This window comes from Rhizophagus irregularis, chromosome 7 (assembly GCF_026210795.1).
Source record: "Rhizophagus irregularis chromosome 7, complete sequence".
Taxonomy (NCBI): domain Eukaryota; kingdom Fungi; phylum Glomeromycota; class Glomeromycetes; order Glomerales; family Glomeraceae; genus Rhizophagus; species Rhizophagus irregularis.
In genome coordinates this window covers 3177860-3196271 of record NC_089435.1, presented here as the reverse complement: position 1 = coordinate 3196271, position 18412 = coordinate 3177860, and the positions used below count along the sequence as shown (strand labels likewise).

At 28.3% G+C, this 18412-nt stretch overlaps 6 protein-coding genes across 6 annotated transcripts; 3 read left to right on the top strand and 3 right to left on the bottom strand.

Annotated features, from left to right (window-relative positions):
* Positions 1-194: 194 nt before the first annotated feature.
* Positions 195-1676, top strand: OCT59_027469 (uncharacterized protein; the record flags this gene model as incomplete). Its single annotated transcript, XM_025320861.2, has 1 exon — positions 195-1676. The coding sequence occupies one exon, from the start codon at positions 195-197 to the stop codon at positions 1674-1676; it is 1482 nt and encodes a 493-aa protein (XP_025170335.1).
* A 621-nt stretch (positions 1677-2297) lies between these two features.
* On the top strand, positions 2298-4132 carry OCT59_027468 (uncharacterized protein; the record flags this gene model as incomplete). The annotated part of the gene is made up of 6 exons (XM_025320862.2): positions 2298-2670; positions 2827-3020; positions 3090-3228; positions 3601-3777; positions 3853-4005; positions 4101-4132. The coding sequence occupies 6 exons, from the start codon at positions 2298-2300 to the stop codon at positions 4130-4132; spliced, it is 1068 nt and encodes a 355-aa protein (XP_025170336.2).
* A 963-nt stretch (positions 4133-5095) lies between these two features.
* On the bottom strand, positions 5096-5571 carry OCT59_027467 (uncharacterized protein; the record flags this gene model as incomplete). Its single annotated transcript, XM_025332560.2, has 2 exons — positions 5096-5148; positions 5232-5571. 2 exons carry the CDS (start codon positions 5569-5571, stop codon positions 5096-5098), a joined length of 393 nt encoding a protein of 130 aa, XP_025170337.1.
* Positions 5572-9091: 3520 nt separating this feature from the next.
* OCT59_027466 (uncharacterized protein) lies at positions 9092-12301 on the top strand (the record flags this gene model as incomplete). The annotated part of the gene is made up of 3 exons (XM_025327628.2): positions 9092-9484; positions 9577-11725; positions 11822-12301. The coding sequence occupies 3 exons, from the start codon at positions 9092-9094 to the stop codon at positions 11902-11904; spliced, it is 2625 nt and encodes an 874-aa protein (XP_025170338.1). The 3' UTR covers positions 11905-12301.
* Positions 12302-12350: 49 nt separating this feature from the next.
* Positions 12351-16828, bottom strand: OCT59_027465 (uncharacterized protein). The gene has a single exon (XM_025320863.2). It carries the CDS (start codon positions 16799-16801, stop codon positions 12452-12454), a length of 4350 nt encoding a protein of 1449 aa, XP_025170339.1. The 5' UTR covers positions 16802-16828; the 3' UTR covers positions 12351-12451.
* A 103-nt stretch (positions 16829-16931) lies between these two features.
* OCT59_027464 (uncharacterized protein) lies at positions 16932-17959 on the bottom strand. The gene is made up of 4 exons (XM_025320864.2): positions 17584-17959; positions 17479-17505; positions 17210-17392; positions 16932-17100 (listed from the first exon to the last, which is right to left on the bottom strand). Exons 1-4 carry the CDS (start codon positions 17878-17880, stop codon positions 17053-17055), a joined length of 555 nt encoding a protein of 184 aa, XP_025170340.2. The 5' UTR covers positions 17881-17959; the 3' UTR covers positions 16932-17052.
* Between the last annotated feature and the right edge of the window lie 453 nt (positions 17960-18412).

Genomic DNA, 18412 nt, shown 5'->3' with positions numbered 1-18412 from the left:
TACTCTAAATCATTGTAATACAAAGTTTTATTGTTATTTAATACGGAACATAGCCAAAATAGTAATTTACCTTACGTTAAATAATTGTATAAATATAATTCGTTTTCAGATTTTCTTGTTTCTCTCCATTATCGATTAATTACTTTTTCTTTTATTAAACGGAGAGTATCTAAAGAAAAAAAAAGGAAATTTCAATGAAAATTTTGTTTTATTCTATTCCTCTTCTAAGGAAGGTCTTATTTAGGAAAGCAACTAAACAAGACCCTATTATTGTTAGGATTGAATTACTTGAAGAGTTTGATAACATTATGCTCGCCGTAAATGAAATAGAAGAATTTCATGATGTTCAATATGAAAGCCCAAAAGTAGACTCTTTCTCACAAACAAAATCATTTCCTAATCCTTTCGTTGAAGAGATTTCTACGCCTATTATCAAATTACCTAAAACGCGATTTCTTACTTGCGCAGTAAAAAATTTTAAATTACATGGTTACAGTAATTCATCCTTGACCGATATTGAATCACACTTGAATAATTCTTCTTATCTTTCCTCAGAAAATGAAATATTTCTTACTAATACTATTACTGATTCACAAGATCTTGGAGAGATTTCTTCACCTATTGTGAAATTACCTAAATCATATTTTCTTACTTATGCAATAAACAACTCCTCTGTCTCTACTAGTAGTAATTCAACTTTGACTGATACAATCTCCAATCCACAAGAAATTGAATTACAGTTGGATACTACTTCTATACAAAATGAAATATATTTGACTAGTTCTGTTATTGATTTACAAGAATTTGAAGTGACTACTCCTATTGTGAGATTACCAAAAACACAATTTTTTACTTATACAGCTGCCAACTCTTCTGTCATTGAAACACACACTACACACGCTGATAACTCATTTTTATCTAATATAATCTCTGAACCGCAAGATCAATTGAATGTTTCTTCTTCCAATTCTCCACGAAATGAAATACAATTGATTACTACTATTGATTCGCAAGACTCGCAAGACTCGCAAGACTTTGAAAAGATTTCTTCACCTATTGTGAAATTACCTAAAACGCGTTTTTCCGCTTGTGCAATAACCAATTCTTCAACCTCTGAAACACCTACTAGTAATTTATCTTTGGTTGATATAAATTCTGAAACACAAGATGTTGATTTACAGTTGAATGGTTTTTCTTCTAATTTCCAAAATGGTACCAATACTACAGATAATTTGCAAGATGATGAACTACAATTAAAAGATGATGAACATTTAACCACTTCTTCAGATTCTTTTTCGCAAACCAGCGAGGAGCAGACTGTCAAGTCTTCTTTATATGAATCAATAGTAAAAGAAGAGAATGTGTTAGATAATCACCAGGGAAAAAATGTATTGACACCATATTTAACGTCATTATATAACCACCAGGTACATTCTTCTTATGGATATTATAATCCCATTAATAATTATGTTGGATATGGCCTATATTATGACAGTTCTTTTGGTGGTTATTATCAACCTCAATATCAATCGATTGAGTCTAATTATCCAATTAAGAAAGGAGATTGGTTCTGTAATAAATGTTTTCAACACAATTTTGCAAAGAGAAATAGATGTTATTTTTGTCAAGTAGATAGAAGGGGTATAGTTATTAATGTGAAATGTGTCGGGTACTAAATTTATTATTCAACGGATTATTAATCAAATAATCGATTTTTGATAATATTATTACGCATTTATTTTGAACAGATAATTAATTTTTAGTGGATTTTGTATCTGGGATTATGTATTCATATTATTACTTAGCTAATAAACTATCTTTTTTTCGTTATAAATGAAATATACGTTTGACTTTCAAAATGTTTTTCGTTAATTCGCTTGAATTTTTACCGATGTTTATTTACAACGTAAAGTATGATATTTCTGATTTCGATTCTTAAATAAGTTAATAGAAATTATGTAATATATTCTTAACTAGGCTCTAGAAGCTAGCAGCACCGACAAAAATTCCATGATCACGTGATTGCGAAATTTTTGTCGGTGCCGCTGGACTACATACGTATTAGTCGTATTACGTATTACCAGTGTTAGACAAACGTCTATCGGGGATTTGTCCGGGATTCACAATTAATTTAAACCTGAATATTGTCAGGATATTCGATTAAAATAATAGGTATGATGTTCTAAATGTTATACAAAGAGTCAAATCAAAAAAACAAAATCGGTTAGGATATTTACAAAATAATATATTTATTTGTTCGCCTATTTTTTTTTTCTTCAATTCATTCATTTAATATCATGAAAATATTAAAAAATAAAATATTTAAATTTTTATTTAAAAAGAAAAGTTCATCTAAAGTTCCAAAAAATGAAGAAAATGATAAAAATGATGATATTAATGATATTAACGTTTCAACAAATGATAAAACCATTAATAATAAAAAAGATGATGATGATATTATTAAACAAATGGAAAAAATAATTGAAAATTATTCTAAATTCTTTACAATTGGAAAATTAAATAAAGATGTAATTATAGATTATTACAAAAAAAATGGAAATTTTAATACAAAAGGAATAGATCCATATGAAATGTCTAATATGTTTAAATTATTTGATAATTGTTTAGAATGTGGTAAAACAAATACTTATAAATATTGGTGTCAAGAATGTAATTCTCAAAGATTTCAAAAAGATTTTTCAAATTGGACGAGCGGAAATAAATTTATTGATAATTTTATTCAAAGAAGTCAATTACAAGCAAGAAATAATAATGAAGTTATGGAATGGATTCCATATAATCGATTTAAAGATATTAAATTTTTAGCTCAAGGTGGATTTAGTACGGTATTTGAAGCAATATGGTTGGACGGTGCGATAGAAAAATGGGATTATGAAAATCAACAATGGTGTAGACAAGTTCATCTTATTGATAATCCCGACCATCCTGATAGTGGTATTCCCGTAGTTTTTAAAAGCTTAGATAATTCGTCCGATATTAGTGAAGATTTTTTATATGAGGTAAACAAAATATTAAATCTTTTATTATTAAAATATTAAAATGAGTAATAATATTTATTATTTATTTAGTGGGAAACATGGTTAAAAGGTATTCATAAATCAATGAATGATACGACCCCATTTATTCAAATAGTTGGTATAACACAGGATCCTGATACATTAAATTATATGATCATAATGTTTCTTGCGCCACTCGGTAGTTTAAAAAGTAATTTAAAAATTAAAAAATATAATCCAAATGATAAATTTACTAATTTGTTTAATATTTCAAGACAGCTTAACGCTATTCATAAATTAGATTTAATTCATGGAGATTTTCATAATGGGAATATTCTTTTTTTTAATTATGAATATGGATTAATTAGTGATTTTGGATTATGTAGACCTGTTGAATCTGTTGCGAGTGATGATGTATTTGGTGTTCTTCCTTATATAGCACCTGAAGTTTTACGTGGTAAACCATATACAAAAGCTGCGGATATTTATAGTTTTGGTATTATTATGTGGGAAATGGTATCGGGGATTTCTGCATTTCATAATATTACTCATGATTTGAGTTTATCGTTGGAAATTTGTGAAGGTTTTAGACCAAAAATCGTGAAAGGAACTATGCCTGAATATGTAAAATTAATGAATAGATGTTGGAATAATAATCCTGATAAAAGACCAACAGCAGATGAATTATCAAAAATATTTGAAAAATGGTCCGACAAATTTCCAATCGAATTAGATGAAGAAAAAAGAAAACCAGTTCCAGGTATAAAGTTTTTTTTTTTCTTGATTTCAGAATATATTTATTTTATTTTATTTATTAATAATAATTATTTGATAGAAAATGAATCAGAAGTAATTTATCATCCCGAAGCCTATTATATTAGTAGGAAGATAGATTATACAAATAAAATTAATGAAATTTTGGCACAAAATGAATTAAGTGATAAAATTGAAATTTTAGATGATAATATTGATGATAATGACTCTTTAGGTATGTATAAAAAAAAAATACATCTATATACGAATTACGAAAAAAAAGAATATTGTATTTCCTTTTACTTATCATCATTGTTTTATTTTTATTAGAAAATTATATAATTGAAGATGATTATTATTAAATGAAAGTAGGGATTGGAACCGATTCTGAAAAAAAATAGTAAAATCGATTCGATTCAACATGTAGCGGCATTGTAGCGCTGATCATTTTGCTAAAATCGGGAACAGATTTTTGACGCCAGGCTGACCGTCTATGGAAAAAAAAAAAGATTCGATAATCGATTTCAATCCTTAAATGAAAGGAATTAGTATGTCTCTAATCATTATTAAGTTAAGAAATTTCGTTAGATTTGTTATATAAATTTATAATTTTAACTATCCAATAAAAGGAATTATTAATAAGGATAACTTCAGAATACTGATGGTCATTTGTATTATTGTATTCTAACCTAAAACCGATTATCATACGCTGTCGCATTTTTTTTACTAGAGATTTTAGATAAATTGGAATATCTACCTATTTCTAGTGAATTTTAAATGAATATTGGGTTTGTAGCGTATTCATCTAAAAATAAAATAATTTTAATAAATTAAAATATTTCACTGTTAAAAATCGAAAATGAATAAAAATTTAAAATTGACGTTTAGAACACGTGATTTTTCTTTTGCTAGTAAAATTAAATATGTACATGGGCCGATAATTTAGATGTGCGAAAATTTCGTATGTTTGATTGTACATCAAAAATATGCCGTAAAGAAAATTAATGAAATTTAAAGCATTAGTTTCATTTTATTATGATTATTATGAATGATTCCCAGTAAAATTAATTAGAGTAAGTAGTAAAATTTATCGTAAGGAAGTTTGTTTAACTTTGCATTGAAGTAATAAAGTTCGTTTAACTTCGCGTCGAAGTAAAATTATTTATTATTACTTAATTTTCAATTTTTAAAAGTTAATTTTTCATGAAAGTTATACTTTATTTTATGATGCTTGCAACATAGAATAAATTTAAGTAAAATTATGATTAAAATTCAAGATATTTAATACATTATATTTATTATAGTAGGTTATTGTTTATTAACACTTATAAGTTATTGCGTGCTTGGAAAAGACGGTCTTCACGGTCTTTTGGTGTTGCTATTAATAAAAGCAAATAATAATATTTTATTAATTATAATCAAAAAAAAGAAATTAAACGAATTAAGATTTTTGTTACTTACTACAAGTGATGGAAGTGCCACGTTTAAGAACTAAAGGTAATGCGAAACATTCCAAAGTAGTACCACAAGGGAAAAGTACGAATTTATTGACAACTTTGCCATCTTCTATTGTTGGAGCACACATAGCAAAATCTTTATTAATACAGGCTAAATCATTAACTTGACAATCTTTATCCGGGGTAAATGATGCGAATTCCTCTTGTAATTTTTCGGCTTCATCAGCATTAGCTTTACGAATTGTGGCAATATCATCTGAATTTTCTTGTCTAATAACTAAAGAGGAAGAAAGGGTGGCGAAAGCCAAAATTGCAATAATAGCTGTAATTACGATGATTTTCATTTTTAATTGAAACATGTTCAATTGGTTGGTTTATGAATTTATGAAAAAAAAAGAAAAAAAATGTTTTTTAAACTTTAGTGTTATTAAAGCAAATCTTTTTTTTTTTTTTTGTGAAAAGGATAAAATTATTGATCTTCTTAAAGAGTCGACTCTTTTATAAAAAATGGTTTAATTCATGCGTGAAGTAAAAAGACTTGGCTTGTTATATCATACGATTAAATGACAATCAATACCCCTTTTTTTTGCAATATGAAACTTTTTTTGAAAAAGACCTTTATTAACGGATGCTTTTTTGTGGTTGTAAATTGAAAATTTTGAATTATCATATGCATGATAATTTTATATGTTAGAATTTATTATTGGTGATTTTTTTATTATAATTTCTATTTTAAACAATGATTGACTTATTACCTATAAAATTATTGCTGAGATTAATTAATTGACGACTTATTATGAACAAATCTACATCCCCCGTAAAATCCCCCGCAAAAAAAAATTAATAAAAATAAAGTGATATTGTACTTTTTGTATCAAAGTAATTGAATTGATCAAATGATTTTTGAAGGGGGAATAAGAACACTTTTAAAGAGGCGCAGCGTTCACACTTTATTTAATAAATTGTGTATATTATTATAAATTTATGATGAAGAACAAAATAATATTGTTAAAAAATTACTTCTGGTAATTTTTACCTTTGTTAAGTACACTATAAAATCATCTATTATAATATATATTTAACATATCGTATACTATTTTATTGCCATATAACAATATTAAATATAAACTAAAAATTTAAAATAAGAAATTGATATTATTTTTATTCTTTATAATTACTAATTAAAAAGGAAATTCTTATGTTTATACCACTCACCCCATATAACTCTCTCTCTCCTTCACGTGACTAGCATAGTTTTGTTGTCATGGTGTCATGGTGTGATGTCTTACGCTGACTAGCCATAAAATAAATAAATAAATAAATGGTGTGATGTCTTACGAATAGTTCGTCATTGTAATTTTTATCGTGAAAAAAAAATGGTGTGATGGGTTAAAATTAAAAATTTAAAATAAGAAATTGTGATTATTTTTATTTTTTAAAAATTACTAATGAAAAAGGAGATTCTTATATTTATACCACTCACCTCAAATAACTACCTCTCTCTCCTTCACGTGATTAGCATAGTTTGTCAAATGTGGTGTCATGGTGTGATGGCTTACGAATAGCTCGTCCTTGTAATCTTTATCGTGAAAAAAATGGTGTGATGGGTTAAAATTAAAAATTCGAAATAAGAAATTGGGATTATTTTTATTTTTTAGAATTACTAATGAAAAAGGAGATTCTTATATTCATATAACTACCTATCTCGCCTTCACGTGATTAGCATAGTTTGTGTCATGTATAATATGTCACACCAACAAAATTGCCGAAATGACAAATTTGGTTCAATTCGGAACTATGTTAATTCACTAAATTAACTCGGCATGTATTGCCTAATTACTATGTTAATTCGCCCATGTGTATACTCACCAAATTCTTTTTATACTTTGTTTATCACCGCTCATCCTCACTCATTTAGTAGTAGAAATAAATTTAAATGAAATACGAAACAAACTAAGAAAAAGAAAAGCGAAAAGAAAAATAGTTTTACCCTTCAAATTCACAAGAGTTATTATGAAATTGATAAAAGGATACCAATTTTTTTTTTAAAAAAAAAAACAAGAAAGAATTGTTTTTTTCAGATTGTATAATAATTTACCGTAATAAAAGAAAAAGAGGAATTTAAAGAAAGAACAAAAAAAAAACTATAATATCTTTGTCTTTTCAAATAACTTTCCAGACTATAGGGAAAAGCTGGATGCTATTTTTTATTTTTCAGAACCAAAGATTTTCTAGAATTAAACTATAATTCTTCCGCCTACAACACGGGATCACGGGGATTTCCCCTAAACGCATTTTGAAAAAATTTAGAAAATTTGAATCCCGAAATTAAAAAGTATTCATCAATTAAAATAGTTAGACCATGTAAAGCGAAGGCGTATTGTACCAATTAGGATCTGTTATGGTCAAACTCGAACTATAGGGCAGCCATGCAAGCAGATCTCTCCAATTAAATTTATCACATTAAACCTTAATTTGCGCAACATTATATACTTGCCTCAATTTTTACATGCTTTGTTTCATTGTACCCTTGTTTTACCATTTATGCCGGATAATAGGTTAATACTTTTAATACTTTTAATACTGTGCCACGAAAAAATCACACCTTTTTAATCTTAATTAGGAAAAGCAATTTCGTAACCACATGAATCTACAAACAGTTGTATCTAACATGCATGCTAAACTTTATTAATGTTGCGCAATTTGGAAATATTGATAAAGCATAAATGTAATACTTTTTTTTTACCGAGAAATAAATTTTAATACTGTGAATATATGGATTTTTGGTGATTAGTTCTTCAATTAAGAAAAATAAAGATTTGTAATAGAATTTGACTAGTTAAATATCTTGGCATTCCTAGTACAGTAATTCTTATCGAGAAATTATCTCATGAAATTATGACAACGTTGGTCAACAATTTAAAAATTACCATATGCCAATTATGCCAAGACCAATGACTTCACTCATTAATGTATTACAAAAAATAAATTAATTTTATGTGCGTGAAGTAATATTTTATAATTCTTTTCAGAAAAATCCTTTTTTTTTAAATATTTAATAAATAAAATAATATATCAAAGTACAATATAAATTATTTATTTATAATTTAATATTCATTTTATAATTAAAAATGCATTTATCAAACACACTTCAAAAAGCTCCGAAACTCTTTTCGTCTTAGTGAAACTCTGTAAGACGTAAATTTAATTCAGGTGATACTTTTAAATAAAATTAATATAAACAGTATAAGCCGAATAGAATTAAAGTGGGAATATATTATGTATATCTAGAATTATGCATTTTAACCGTTTTTAGGTCTTCACAATTAATCAACAAGGTCGTTTATTGCCGAATTAGACGTTCGGTTATAATCCTAATACGAAAAAGAAAATAATTTGTGACACAAAATAATAATTATTGTCATAGGCTCTAATGCAGATTAATCGGCCGGATTATTTTTTTTTATTTTTGTTCTCTTTTCCCTCTTCCCCCATTTTCCTTTAATAAACTTCACTCTCTCTTACCTCCTCCCTCCATCGTCTCTTTACTTTCTTTCCTCACCTGTAGAGTGAAGGATATCCTTCTCTCTAATATTACCATAATTGGTCTACTCCTTTCCTTTTTAAATTATCCTTTTCAATACTATTCCCCTGAAATTTATATATATTTTTTTTTTTTTTTTTTTTTTTTTTTTTTTTTTTTTTTTTTTTTTTTTAATTTTTTTTTTTTTTGGAATCTCTCTGGCAGTTTTTCCAGTTTTTCCTTGACCAATTTTTTATAGTTTGTAGATAAAAAACAAATTTATTAATTATAATTCTAGTGTTAATATAATCTTCTTTTTAGTATTAATAATATAATACAATATGTCAGGTTATCCAGATTATTATCCGAATAATAATAATAATAATTATGCTCCCCCTCAACGTCAACGAACGTTTGATAATGTACCAAGAGGACTTCCTTCACATCCGAAAAATGCCTACAATAATAATACTCGTGGTGTAGATTTCAATTCTCCTCCTCAAAGACAACAAACTATGCCACTTCAACGTCAAGTTTCCCCTACTTCTTATAATGCTCCTCCTTATCCACCCGCTAATCAATATAATGATTATTATGAGGCGCCTCCTGAATCTAATGATTATTATTATGATAAAGCTCCTTTAGTTGGTCAAGAAAGTTATAATAATGCTCAATATGGTCAATGGAATGATCATGAAGCTTTGGATTTTAATGAAAAAGCCAATAAAAGAAGAGTAAGTTCGTGCCCAAAGTATTAATTCATCACGTGTTTATATTTATTTTTATTAATTTATTTTTTCTTTCTTCCTTATCTTCGGTATATTAGTCCGTTCGTCATGTAGAATTAACAAACGGAAATTTGATATTGGATTGTCCAGTACCAGATAAAGTTCTTAAGAACGTTAAATATACATCAGGAGAAGAATATACACATATGAGATATACAGCAGTAACGTGTGATCCAGACGCTTTTGTTCAAAATGGATATTTTTTAAGACCTTATCTTTATAACAGAACTACTGAATTAATGATCGTAATGACAATGTACAATGAAGATGATAAATTATTCATTAAGACAATGTCATCAGCCATCAAAAATGTTGCTCATTTATGTACTCGAGGTCGATCAAAAACTTGGGGTGAAGAAGGTTGGAAAAAAGTTGTAGTTGTTGTAGTAGCTGATGGACGTAATAAAGTTAATAAAAGAGTTCTTAAAGTACTTGGAGCAATGGGTGTTTATCAAGATGGAATCATGCAAGATGATGTAGCAGGTAAACCTGTTACGGGTCATTTATTTGAATATACATCACAATTGATGGTAGATTCAAGTTTTGATATAAGAGGTTCCGATAGATCAATTCCACCTGTTCAAATATTATTTTGTTTAAAAGAGAAAAATGCCAAAAAATTAAATAGTCATAGATGGTTCTTTAACGCTTTTGCTGCACAATTAAATCCAAATGTATGTGTTTTATTGGATGTTGGTACAAAACCATCAAATACATCAATTTATCATTTATGGAAAGCTTTTGATAGAGAACCTAATATTGGAGGTGCTTGTGGTGAAATTAAAGCAGAACTTGGAAAAGGTTGGAAAAATTTACTTAATCCAATGGTAGCATCACAAAATTTCGAATATAAGATGTCAAATATTTTGGATAAACCGTTAGAATCAGTATTTGGTTATATTTCAGTATTACCTGGAGCTTTCTCAGCTTATCGTTATAAAGCATTACAAAATTCATCTCCTGATAAAGGACCTTTAGCATCATATTTTAAGGGAGAAAAATTGCATGGTAGTGGAGATGCTGGTATATTTGAAGCAAATATGTATTTAGCAGAAGATCGTATTTTATGTTTTGAATTAGTAACCAAAAAACATGAAGCATGGAAATTAAAATATGTAAAATCCGCAAAAGCTGAAACTGATGTACCTGATAACGTACCTGAATTTATCTCTCAACGTCGTAGATGGTTAAATGGATCTTTCTTCGCAGCATTTTATTCAATCGCTCATTTTACACGTATTTTTAGTTCAGGACAACCATTTTATCGTCAAATATTACTTGCAATTGAATTCATTTATAATGCTATTCAATTATTATTCAATTGGTTTGCTTTAGGAAACTTTTATTTGGCTTTCTTTTTCTTGACTTCTGCTACAACAGCAAATCCGGCTACTGATCCATTTAAAGGTTATGGTAGTAACTTATTTGATGTAGCTAGATCACTTTATATTATGGTTATTGTCACAATTTTTATTAGTTCAATGGGAAATCGTCCTCAAGGTTCAAAATGGATGTATACAGGATGTATTATTTTATTCGCTATTATTATGGCTACAATGTTATATTGTGCAGGATATACCGTATATTTATCATTACAACAAGCGAAAAATATTAAATTTAATTCATTCGCCAATATAAAAAAAGCGCTTGATACGGCACAATTTAGGGATATAGTGATTTCATTAGCTTCAACTTATGGTCTTTATATATTTACTAGTTTGATTCATGGGGAACCATGGCACATGATCACATGTTTAGTACAATATATTTTATTAGTACCATTTTATGTTAATATTTTAATGGTTTACGCATTTTGTAATACTCATGATGTTTCTTGGGGTACAAAAGGTGACAATGGTAATTCTGGTGGTGGTAATGGAGCTCAACCTGTTGATGGTAAAGATGGTAAAAAATTAATGCAAGTTCAAGTTCCAACTGAAAGACAAGACATCAACGCTATTTATGATAATTTGGTTGGTGAATTAAAAGTTAAACAATATGAAGTTAAAGAACATAGAGATGCTGCTACCAAAAAAGATGATTATTATAAATTATTCAGAACCAATCTTGTGTTATCTTGGATGTTTTCAAATGCCGTTTTAATTGTTTTCTTTACTTCTAATACTTGGAATGAATATATTAAGAGAAATTCTATTGATTCTTCGTATAATCCTTATTTGACATTTGGTAAGTATATATGTTTACATGAATAATTATGATTTTTTTATTTTTATTATTATTATTATTTATTAATTAATTATATACATATTTTTTTTTTGTTAGTTTTCTGGTCCGTCGCTGCTTTATCAGCATTTAGGGCATTCGGTAGTGTCTTGTATTTGATCTCCAGACTATTGTTCGGATAATCGTCTCAAAAAGTCTTGAAATATGTTGTTTTTGAGAAATAATGTATATTGTTAAAAAATTTGATCATTTGATCAATTACCCTTTAAAATAAAAAAAAGAATCCATCATAAATTCCGCTCATCATCCTCTTTTAAAAAAAATTAAAAAATTACACACTTGATCAAAACAAATATCACCATCTAATTCCTCCTATTATTTCCTCATCATACATATTTTCGTTTATAGATGTTTCATTTGTGTACATTTTATTTTTTTTAATAATTCTTCCTCACGCATTTTTTCTTTAATTTATTTATTTATTTTCATTTTTTCTTGCTTGTTTATATATTACATTTTATATACAATTGTTTCTAGATTTGTTTTTTTTTCTTCAATAAAACTGAAAAATATCTTTTCAAAAAAAAAAAAAAAAAAAGATTGCAAATAAATTCTTTCTTTTCTTTATTAAAATCCTTTCATCTAGATTAAATAATAAATTCTTTACATGATCAAGAAAATAATATTACAGCATTATTCTAATTTTTTTTTTGTAAGTATCGTTAACGATTAATAAATTAAATTTTCATCAATATTAATATTAACGTTATTCAACCATTCTAACCTACTCTTTAATTTTAAATCATCTAAGTCTTTAAAACATTGTGGCATTTTCATCAATTCCTTTACATCATCACCAAAATTCTTTTCGGTATACCTTATCCAATCTTTTACTATATCAGATTTTGCTCCTTTAACAATCGCTTTTGCAATATCAATCCTCATTTGAACTTTACCATGATCTTTCTTAATTTCATCTTGATTTTCTCCTTCTTGAATATTCCAAAATACGAATCCATTCAAGTGATGTATGACAATCCAATATAAGAATGGAGTTTTTTCACTTGTCAATTTAAGATGTATAATAGAATTTACATACGATTGTATCAACGCTTTATTATTTTCCAAAGGCCAAAAATAACTATTTAATCCTTCATTAAATGAAGGATTTAAACATATTACTTCTTCATATTTAATATTAATCGTACCTAAAACCTCAAATAAATCACCCCATACTAACAATTTAAAATCGAAAGGATAAATTGTTGATAAAGGAACAATTATACATTGTGCAAAAGATTTGTGTCCAAATGATTCAGCTGCGTATATAGCAGAAAAATCCGTAAAAAACGTATAAAACGGTACTGTCAAAACATCTTTAGCTGCATCTTCGAGCGAATAAGAATCTTCTGGTAAATCTACAATCGCGTCTCGTTCTTTTTCTGACCCATACCCAAATGTATATCGTGAAAGAATTCTATCAATCCACACTTCAATATTAGAATTCCTATATAATTCCCCTTCTAACAAGAAAATCTTCATAATTGATAGTACAACAATTGCGGGATTCATAACCAATCTTTCAACATTACGATCAATAACGTCACTTGACCTTGCAACGTCTTGACATGTTTCCATAATTTCCCATCCAAATTCTAAACAATCTCTTACAACTTCAAATCTAACCTCTTCATCCATTATAACATCTGATCTCTTACTATATAATACGTCAATCGGAGTCCATACCCATGCTCTTGATAAAGGTAATCCGCCATGACTATTATTTCTTGTCAAATTCCATAATAAGGTGGGATCCTCTTCTTGTTGTCCCGAAAAAGAATATATTTCTTCTTTAGTATTGCTTGTAATAATACGATTCTTATAAAAAGACCTAAGCGATTTCTTGATTCCTTCGGCTCTTTTAGGATCTGGTGACAAAGCCGTTATTCCATCAAATATTCTATTAAGTATATTTAAACTGATATTTTCGTCCCCAGGCAACAAATGTGACATTATAATCAATGCTACCTGCAATAGTTTCTTTGAAAATTGTGATTGAAACTTATCATCACCTATTTTATCAATAAGCGAACTAATAGCACACATCCATTCATATAATAAATAAGTGCGTGTTCTATCAAAAAAATCAAGCCAGTTTCTTTTAGGTGGGAACTTAATAATGTGATGTTTTATGAGATCTATAGGAACAAATGTTGTAATAACGCTTAATGAATTAATAGAAAATTCCTTGTCGCCTGAAAATAAATTACTTATTTGATGAATCAAGGATATGTAAGACAAGTACAAATCATATAACACCGACATTGTTATAGATTTTGAAATATGCTCGAATGTAATGGGGTAATAAGCACCAGGTAAATTGGATAATTGCCAAATGTCTTTCTTAGAAACATAATAAGCGTTCAAACAGGCTGGCAAACGATTTGATAGATATATACCAATTTTTGAGGATTGCCACGAATCAAACTTTAATCTTTCCCATATTTTCTTAATCTGACTGGTATCTTTTAATGGATAATCACCTAAATATTGATACCAAGACGCAATATATCTTGCTATACTTGAAATCAAAATTAGAGCTTTTTCAAATTCTCTAGAATTTTCAATCTTATTATCAATTTCAAATGGAAATGAACTAACGAACTTATCCATTAATTCTACCGAGTCATTAATAAATTCACTTGGTTGAGCCCCAGATTCAACATCTGTACCAGTATCTTTTTTAGAGGTCCGAATCCAAATCTCCAAAAGTCTGAAGAATGATATAGCAATATCTAGTTTATGCTTCATTTGTGGAATATTGTCACCTTTCCATTGCCATGGAGGAGAAAGAGAATATATTATTTCCTTCGATAAATATCCACCGAAAACCGAATATGCTTGAGAAAGAATTCCATGATAAAGTCCATGTGCCGCAAGAGTTTGATAAATTCTCAAAGTTTCTTGTAAAATTTTGTAACCAAGATTCATCTCAAATTCATTCGATATGGTTGAAGGATTTACTACAATATATCTTAAAAACGTCTCGATATAATTTTGGATAATACTTTGACTAATTTTTCCAGATGATTGGCATAGTAAACGGAAAAGTTTCACGGCTGACAAACTTGGAAATTGTGAGAGTGCATCATCACCATTATTATATATGACAGGCCAAGCTACACACAAAAATTTTTTATGTATGACATCAACAAGCTGAGGACATTCAAATATAAACATTGCACTTTTATGAGAATGGCGTGCGAAACGAATAAGCATTAAAATGATTTGTTCGTTTGTAATATATGGTAATCTCAATTTTTCCAAAAGATAACGAAATCGATATAGAATATCCATCGAAATTAAGCCTGCAATTAAGTCTTTTGATGCGAGTCTAACATGATACTCGGTTGTATTCACGTCTTCTTCGTTTTCATCTTGTAAAGCAATATCCATTCCAAAATGTTTCTTGACTTTGGTTTCAGGAACATCCTGAAGAGCAACGCTTTCGTATCCACGATATAATCTACCAGAACGATCCCAAATTTCTTCCTCAACATCTAAACCTTCTGTCCCGCCGATAATCAAGGCAGATATCGCATCAACAGCAGCTACAATTACTGATTCTGCTGTATCATCTAATGCTGTTCTCAAATATATAGGCAACTTCATTTTAATCATCCATTCGGTAATTCCCTTACATTTCTCAATTCCATAATGTCCTTTCCTAACCTTTCTCATAATTCTACCAATAACATTTAAAGGTATAATTCTTTGACTTGAAACTCTGCTTCTTGACAAATGAAGCAGTTCACTCGATGTATACCCAGCTTGATCAGGATTATCCCCATGATGATGAAGACCCATATAAGTAGGAACGTCTGCATCCTTCTCCATAATATTCCCATGAAAATCAAATCTATAAAATGCGGCAGGTGGATCTGATGATTTAGGGATATATGGGCTAGAATAATCTTTAACCATACCTTGATCTTTAGTCGTTGTTGATTCATCTTTTTTGAACTCAACGCCCATCCATTCAATTTTTTCAGGTTCGATTGGTACGTTTGGAAAATATTTTTCCTTCATTTTAAGCGGTAATGAATCATCATCTTCTTCTTCATAGTTCATCTTATTCTCTTCAAAATGTACGTGCTTAATTTCTTTTTCCTCTGTACCATTAAATCCTTCATTTGATTCCTCGGGTATCCTTTCGACCAAAGGCTTATTTTTTGAAAGTTTTTCTACTAATTTAGGACTTAAAGTTTGACGTAGCATTTCAACAGTTTTTAATATTTCTTCTTCAGACATGTTTGAAATTTTCTCAACATTTTCACGATCAATTTCCAAATAATCTGAATTAAATATTTTAGTATCTTTATTTAAAGTATTTAATGATGTTGATGAAACAGCTGTTGTTGTAGGTAAATTTTTAATATCTTTTGTTGTATTTTCATTATTGATTTGTTGATTTTGCAAATTATCTATGTTTGATTTTGATTCTTCATCTAAAGCCTGTCTTCTTCGTTTAAATAAACTTCGATGAACAGGTTTGGGAAATCCCCCATCTGATGATGTATCATTATTATTAGTAATATTAGGCGGTAATACGGGTTCAGTTGCAAATTTTTCAGTAACCATTCCAACAGCTCCCGTTTGATAAGAATGCATATCTAATACTTTTTTTACTGCGGGTACATGTTCTTCTTGTTCTGTGGTATTTTCAATCTCTTGATCTAAATCAATTTCAAATCTTTGTGCGCCACCATCACTTTCAAGTGATTTTTTTCGGTTAGAAGATAATAATGATTTCTTTTTCTTACTTTTAGTTTTTCCTTTTATTGAATTTGATGATGTTTTTACATTATCATCCAAAGTGACTATATCTTTTTCAACGACATTAACATTATTGTTCTCAAATTGAGACGAAGAGGATATAACAGTAGGTGGTTTACTTTTTCTAATCACAGTCGCAGCAGCTTTCGGTTTATTCGCCAAAAATTCTTCTTGAAGTTTTAAAAGTTCCTCTTCAGTTTCAGCCCTATCTCTCATTCGAACATTATCTTTCGTTTGCGACATTTTTAATAAGAGAAAAAAGATTATCAAATTAAAAAAAAAGAAAAAAAGCGGTATAATGATATTATTTGAACAATGTAACACAATTACGCAATGATCTATTTTGATCGACAGATTATAACACGTTCGCTCGTATAATACAGTATAATGAATATATTATTTTATTAGGAATAAAATTAACGAATTATTACATATAAAAAAAAAAGCGATTAAGATCTTCGATAGATGTTAATAGCGATCACTTTTCCTGAAAATTACAATGGATCAAATTCATCTAATATCGTTTTATCAAAAGTAGAAGACTAGAAAAAAAAAAGAAATTGCAAAAAAAAAAAAATCAAAAATTTTTTTATGTTAAACTTTTTAAAATTTAAAAAAATTTTCAAAAGTTCGATCACGATCATTATTTACGTTTTGATTTAAATTTTGAATTTTTGTAATCCTGGATTCTTCTAACATCATTTGTTTGGTAAAATCATCCCAATTAATTTGTTTTAAATCTTCAATTGCACTATATGATGAATTGTTTTGATGTTGAAAAGTAGGTTGATACCAAAAATTATTTTGATTTGATTGTTCCGGAGAGAGAATAGACTATGATAAAATAAATATAAATTATAAAATCAATCTCTCGATGAAAAATAAGAGAGGCTTATTATAATAAAATACTGTAACTTTACCAGTTGATTAGGTACAGAAGTAATTTCCTAAAAAAAAAAAATATAATAATAATTGAAATATCAATAAATACAAAAAGAATTGATATTCGACATGTAAATACTTACTGAAGATCCATTTTTAATAATATCGATTTTATTTAAGGAAGCAGCGTTCCAAGGACGAAATTGGGTATGATCAATTTCAAATATTTGATATTCATCAATATCCATTGCATCAAAAGAAGTATAAGATCCAGGATCATATGTTGCATCAAAAGAAGTATAAGATCCAGGGTCATATGTTGGTTCTGAGATAGGTTTACCAAGCGCGGCGGCGTTCCAAGGTCGATAAGATTCTGTTCGGTTTGCTCTACCTTTTCCTCTATAACTACTTCCTCTTTTCATTTTGTATGACGACGACATATTTTAATAGGTTAAAGTAAAAAAATAAAAGTTGAATAATAATTTTTTGTGAATTTATTAACGAGAAAGAAACATGAACGATTTTTTTTAATTCATGAATTTATTAGATTATAAATTAAATAGTTTTTCCAGTAATATGACATAATGTCATATTCCAAAAAATGATGTATATTACTTTATCGGGTAAATTAATAAGCTGAAGCGCCGTGGTTATTTAACACGGGGTGACGCCGGTGATGGAGTGTAAAAAAATCACGTTATTATTATTTTGTGATTTTAGGTTGAGTTAGGTTAGACATGATTTAATTATTATTTGACGAATCGAGCAATTCGATTAGCAATTGTTAAGTACTGTATAAGGGGGACAATGGTACCCCGGGTATGATACAAATTTCGGGGTTGACCCTCAGTTTTTATTAGTAATGGAGGACAATTGAGGTCTTATACATGTAGCACCTGGGATGTAATGAGATTTCCTACTTGTTTTTTGCAGGGTACTGTGACATGGGGGGATTCTGTGACGCAAAATACG

Excerpts from the sequence above, each read along its gene's own strand:
- OCT59_027465 (XM_025320863.2), bottom strand. The coding sequence starts at position 16,801 with ATGTCGCAAACGAAAGATAATGTTCGAATGAGAGATAGGGCTGAAACT.
- OCT59_027464 (XM_025320864.2), bottom strand. The coding sequence starts at position 17,880 with ATGTCGTCGTCATACAAAATGAAAAGAGGAAGTAGTTATAGAGGAAAA. Across the intron at positions 17,506-17,583 it reads TTATTAAAAATGGATCTTCA|GAAATTACTTCTGTACCTAA; the intron begins GTAAGTATTTAC and ends TTTTTTTTTTAG. Across the intron at positions 17,101-17,209 it reads TTCAAAATTTAAATCAAAAC|TCTTCTACTTTTGATAAAAC; the intron begins GTAAATAATGAT and ends TTTTTTTTCTAG.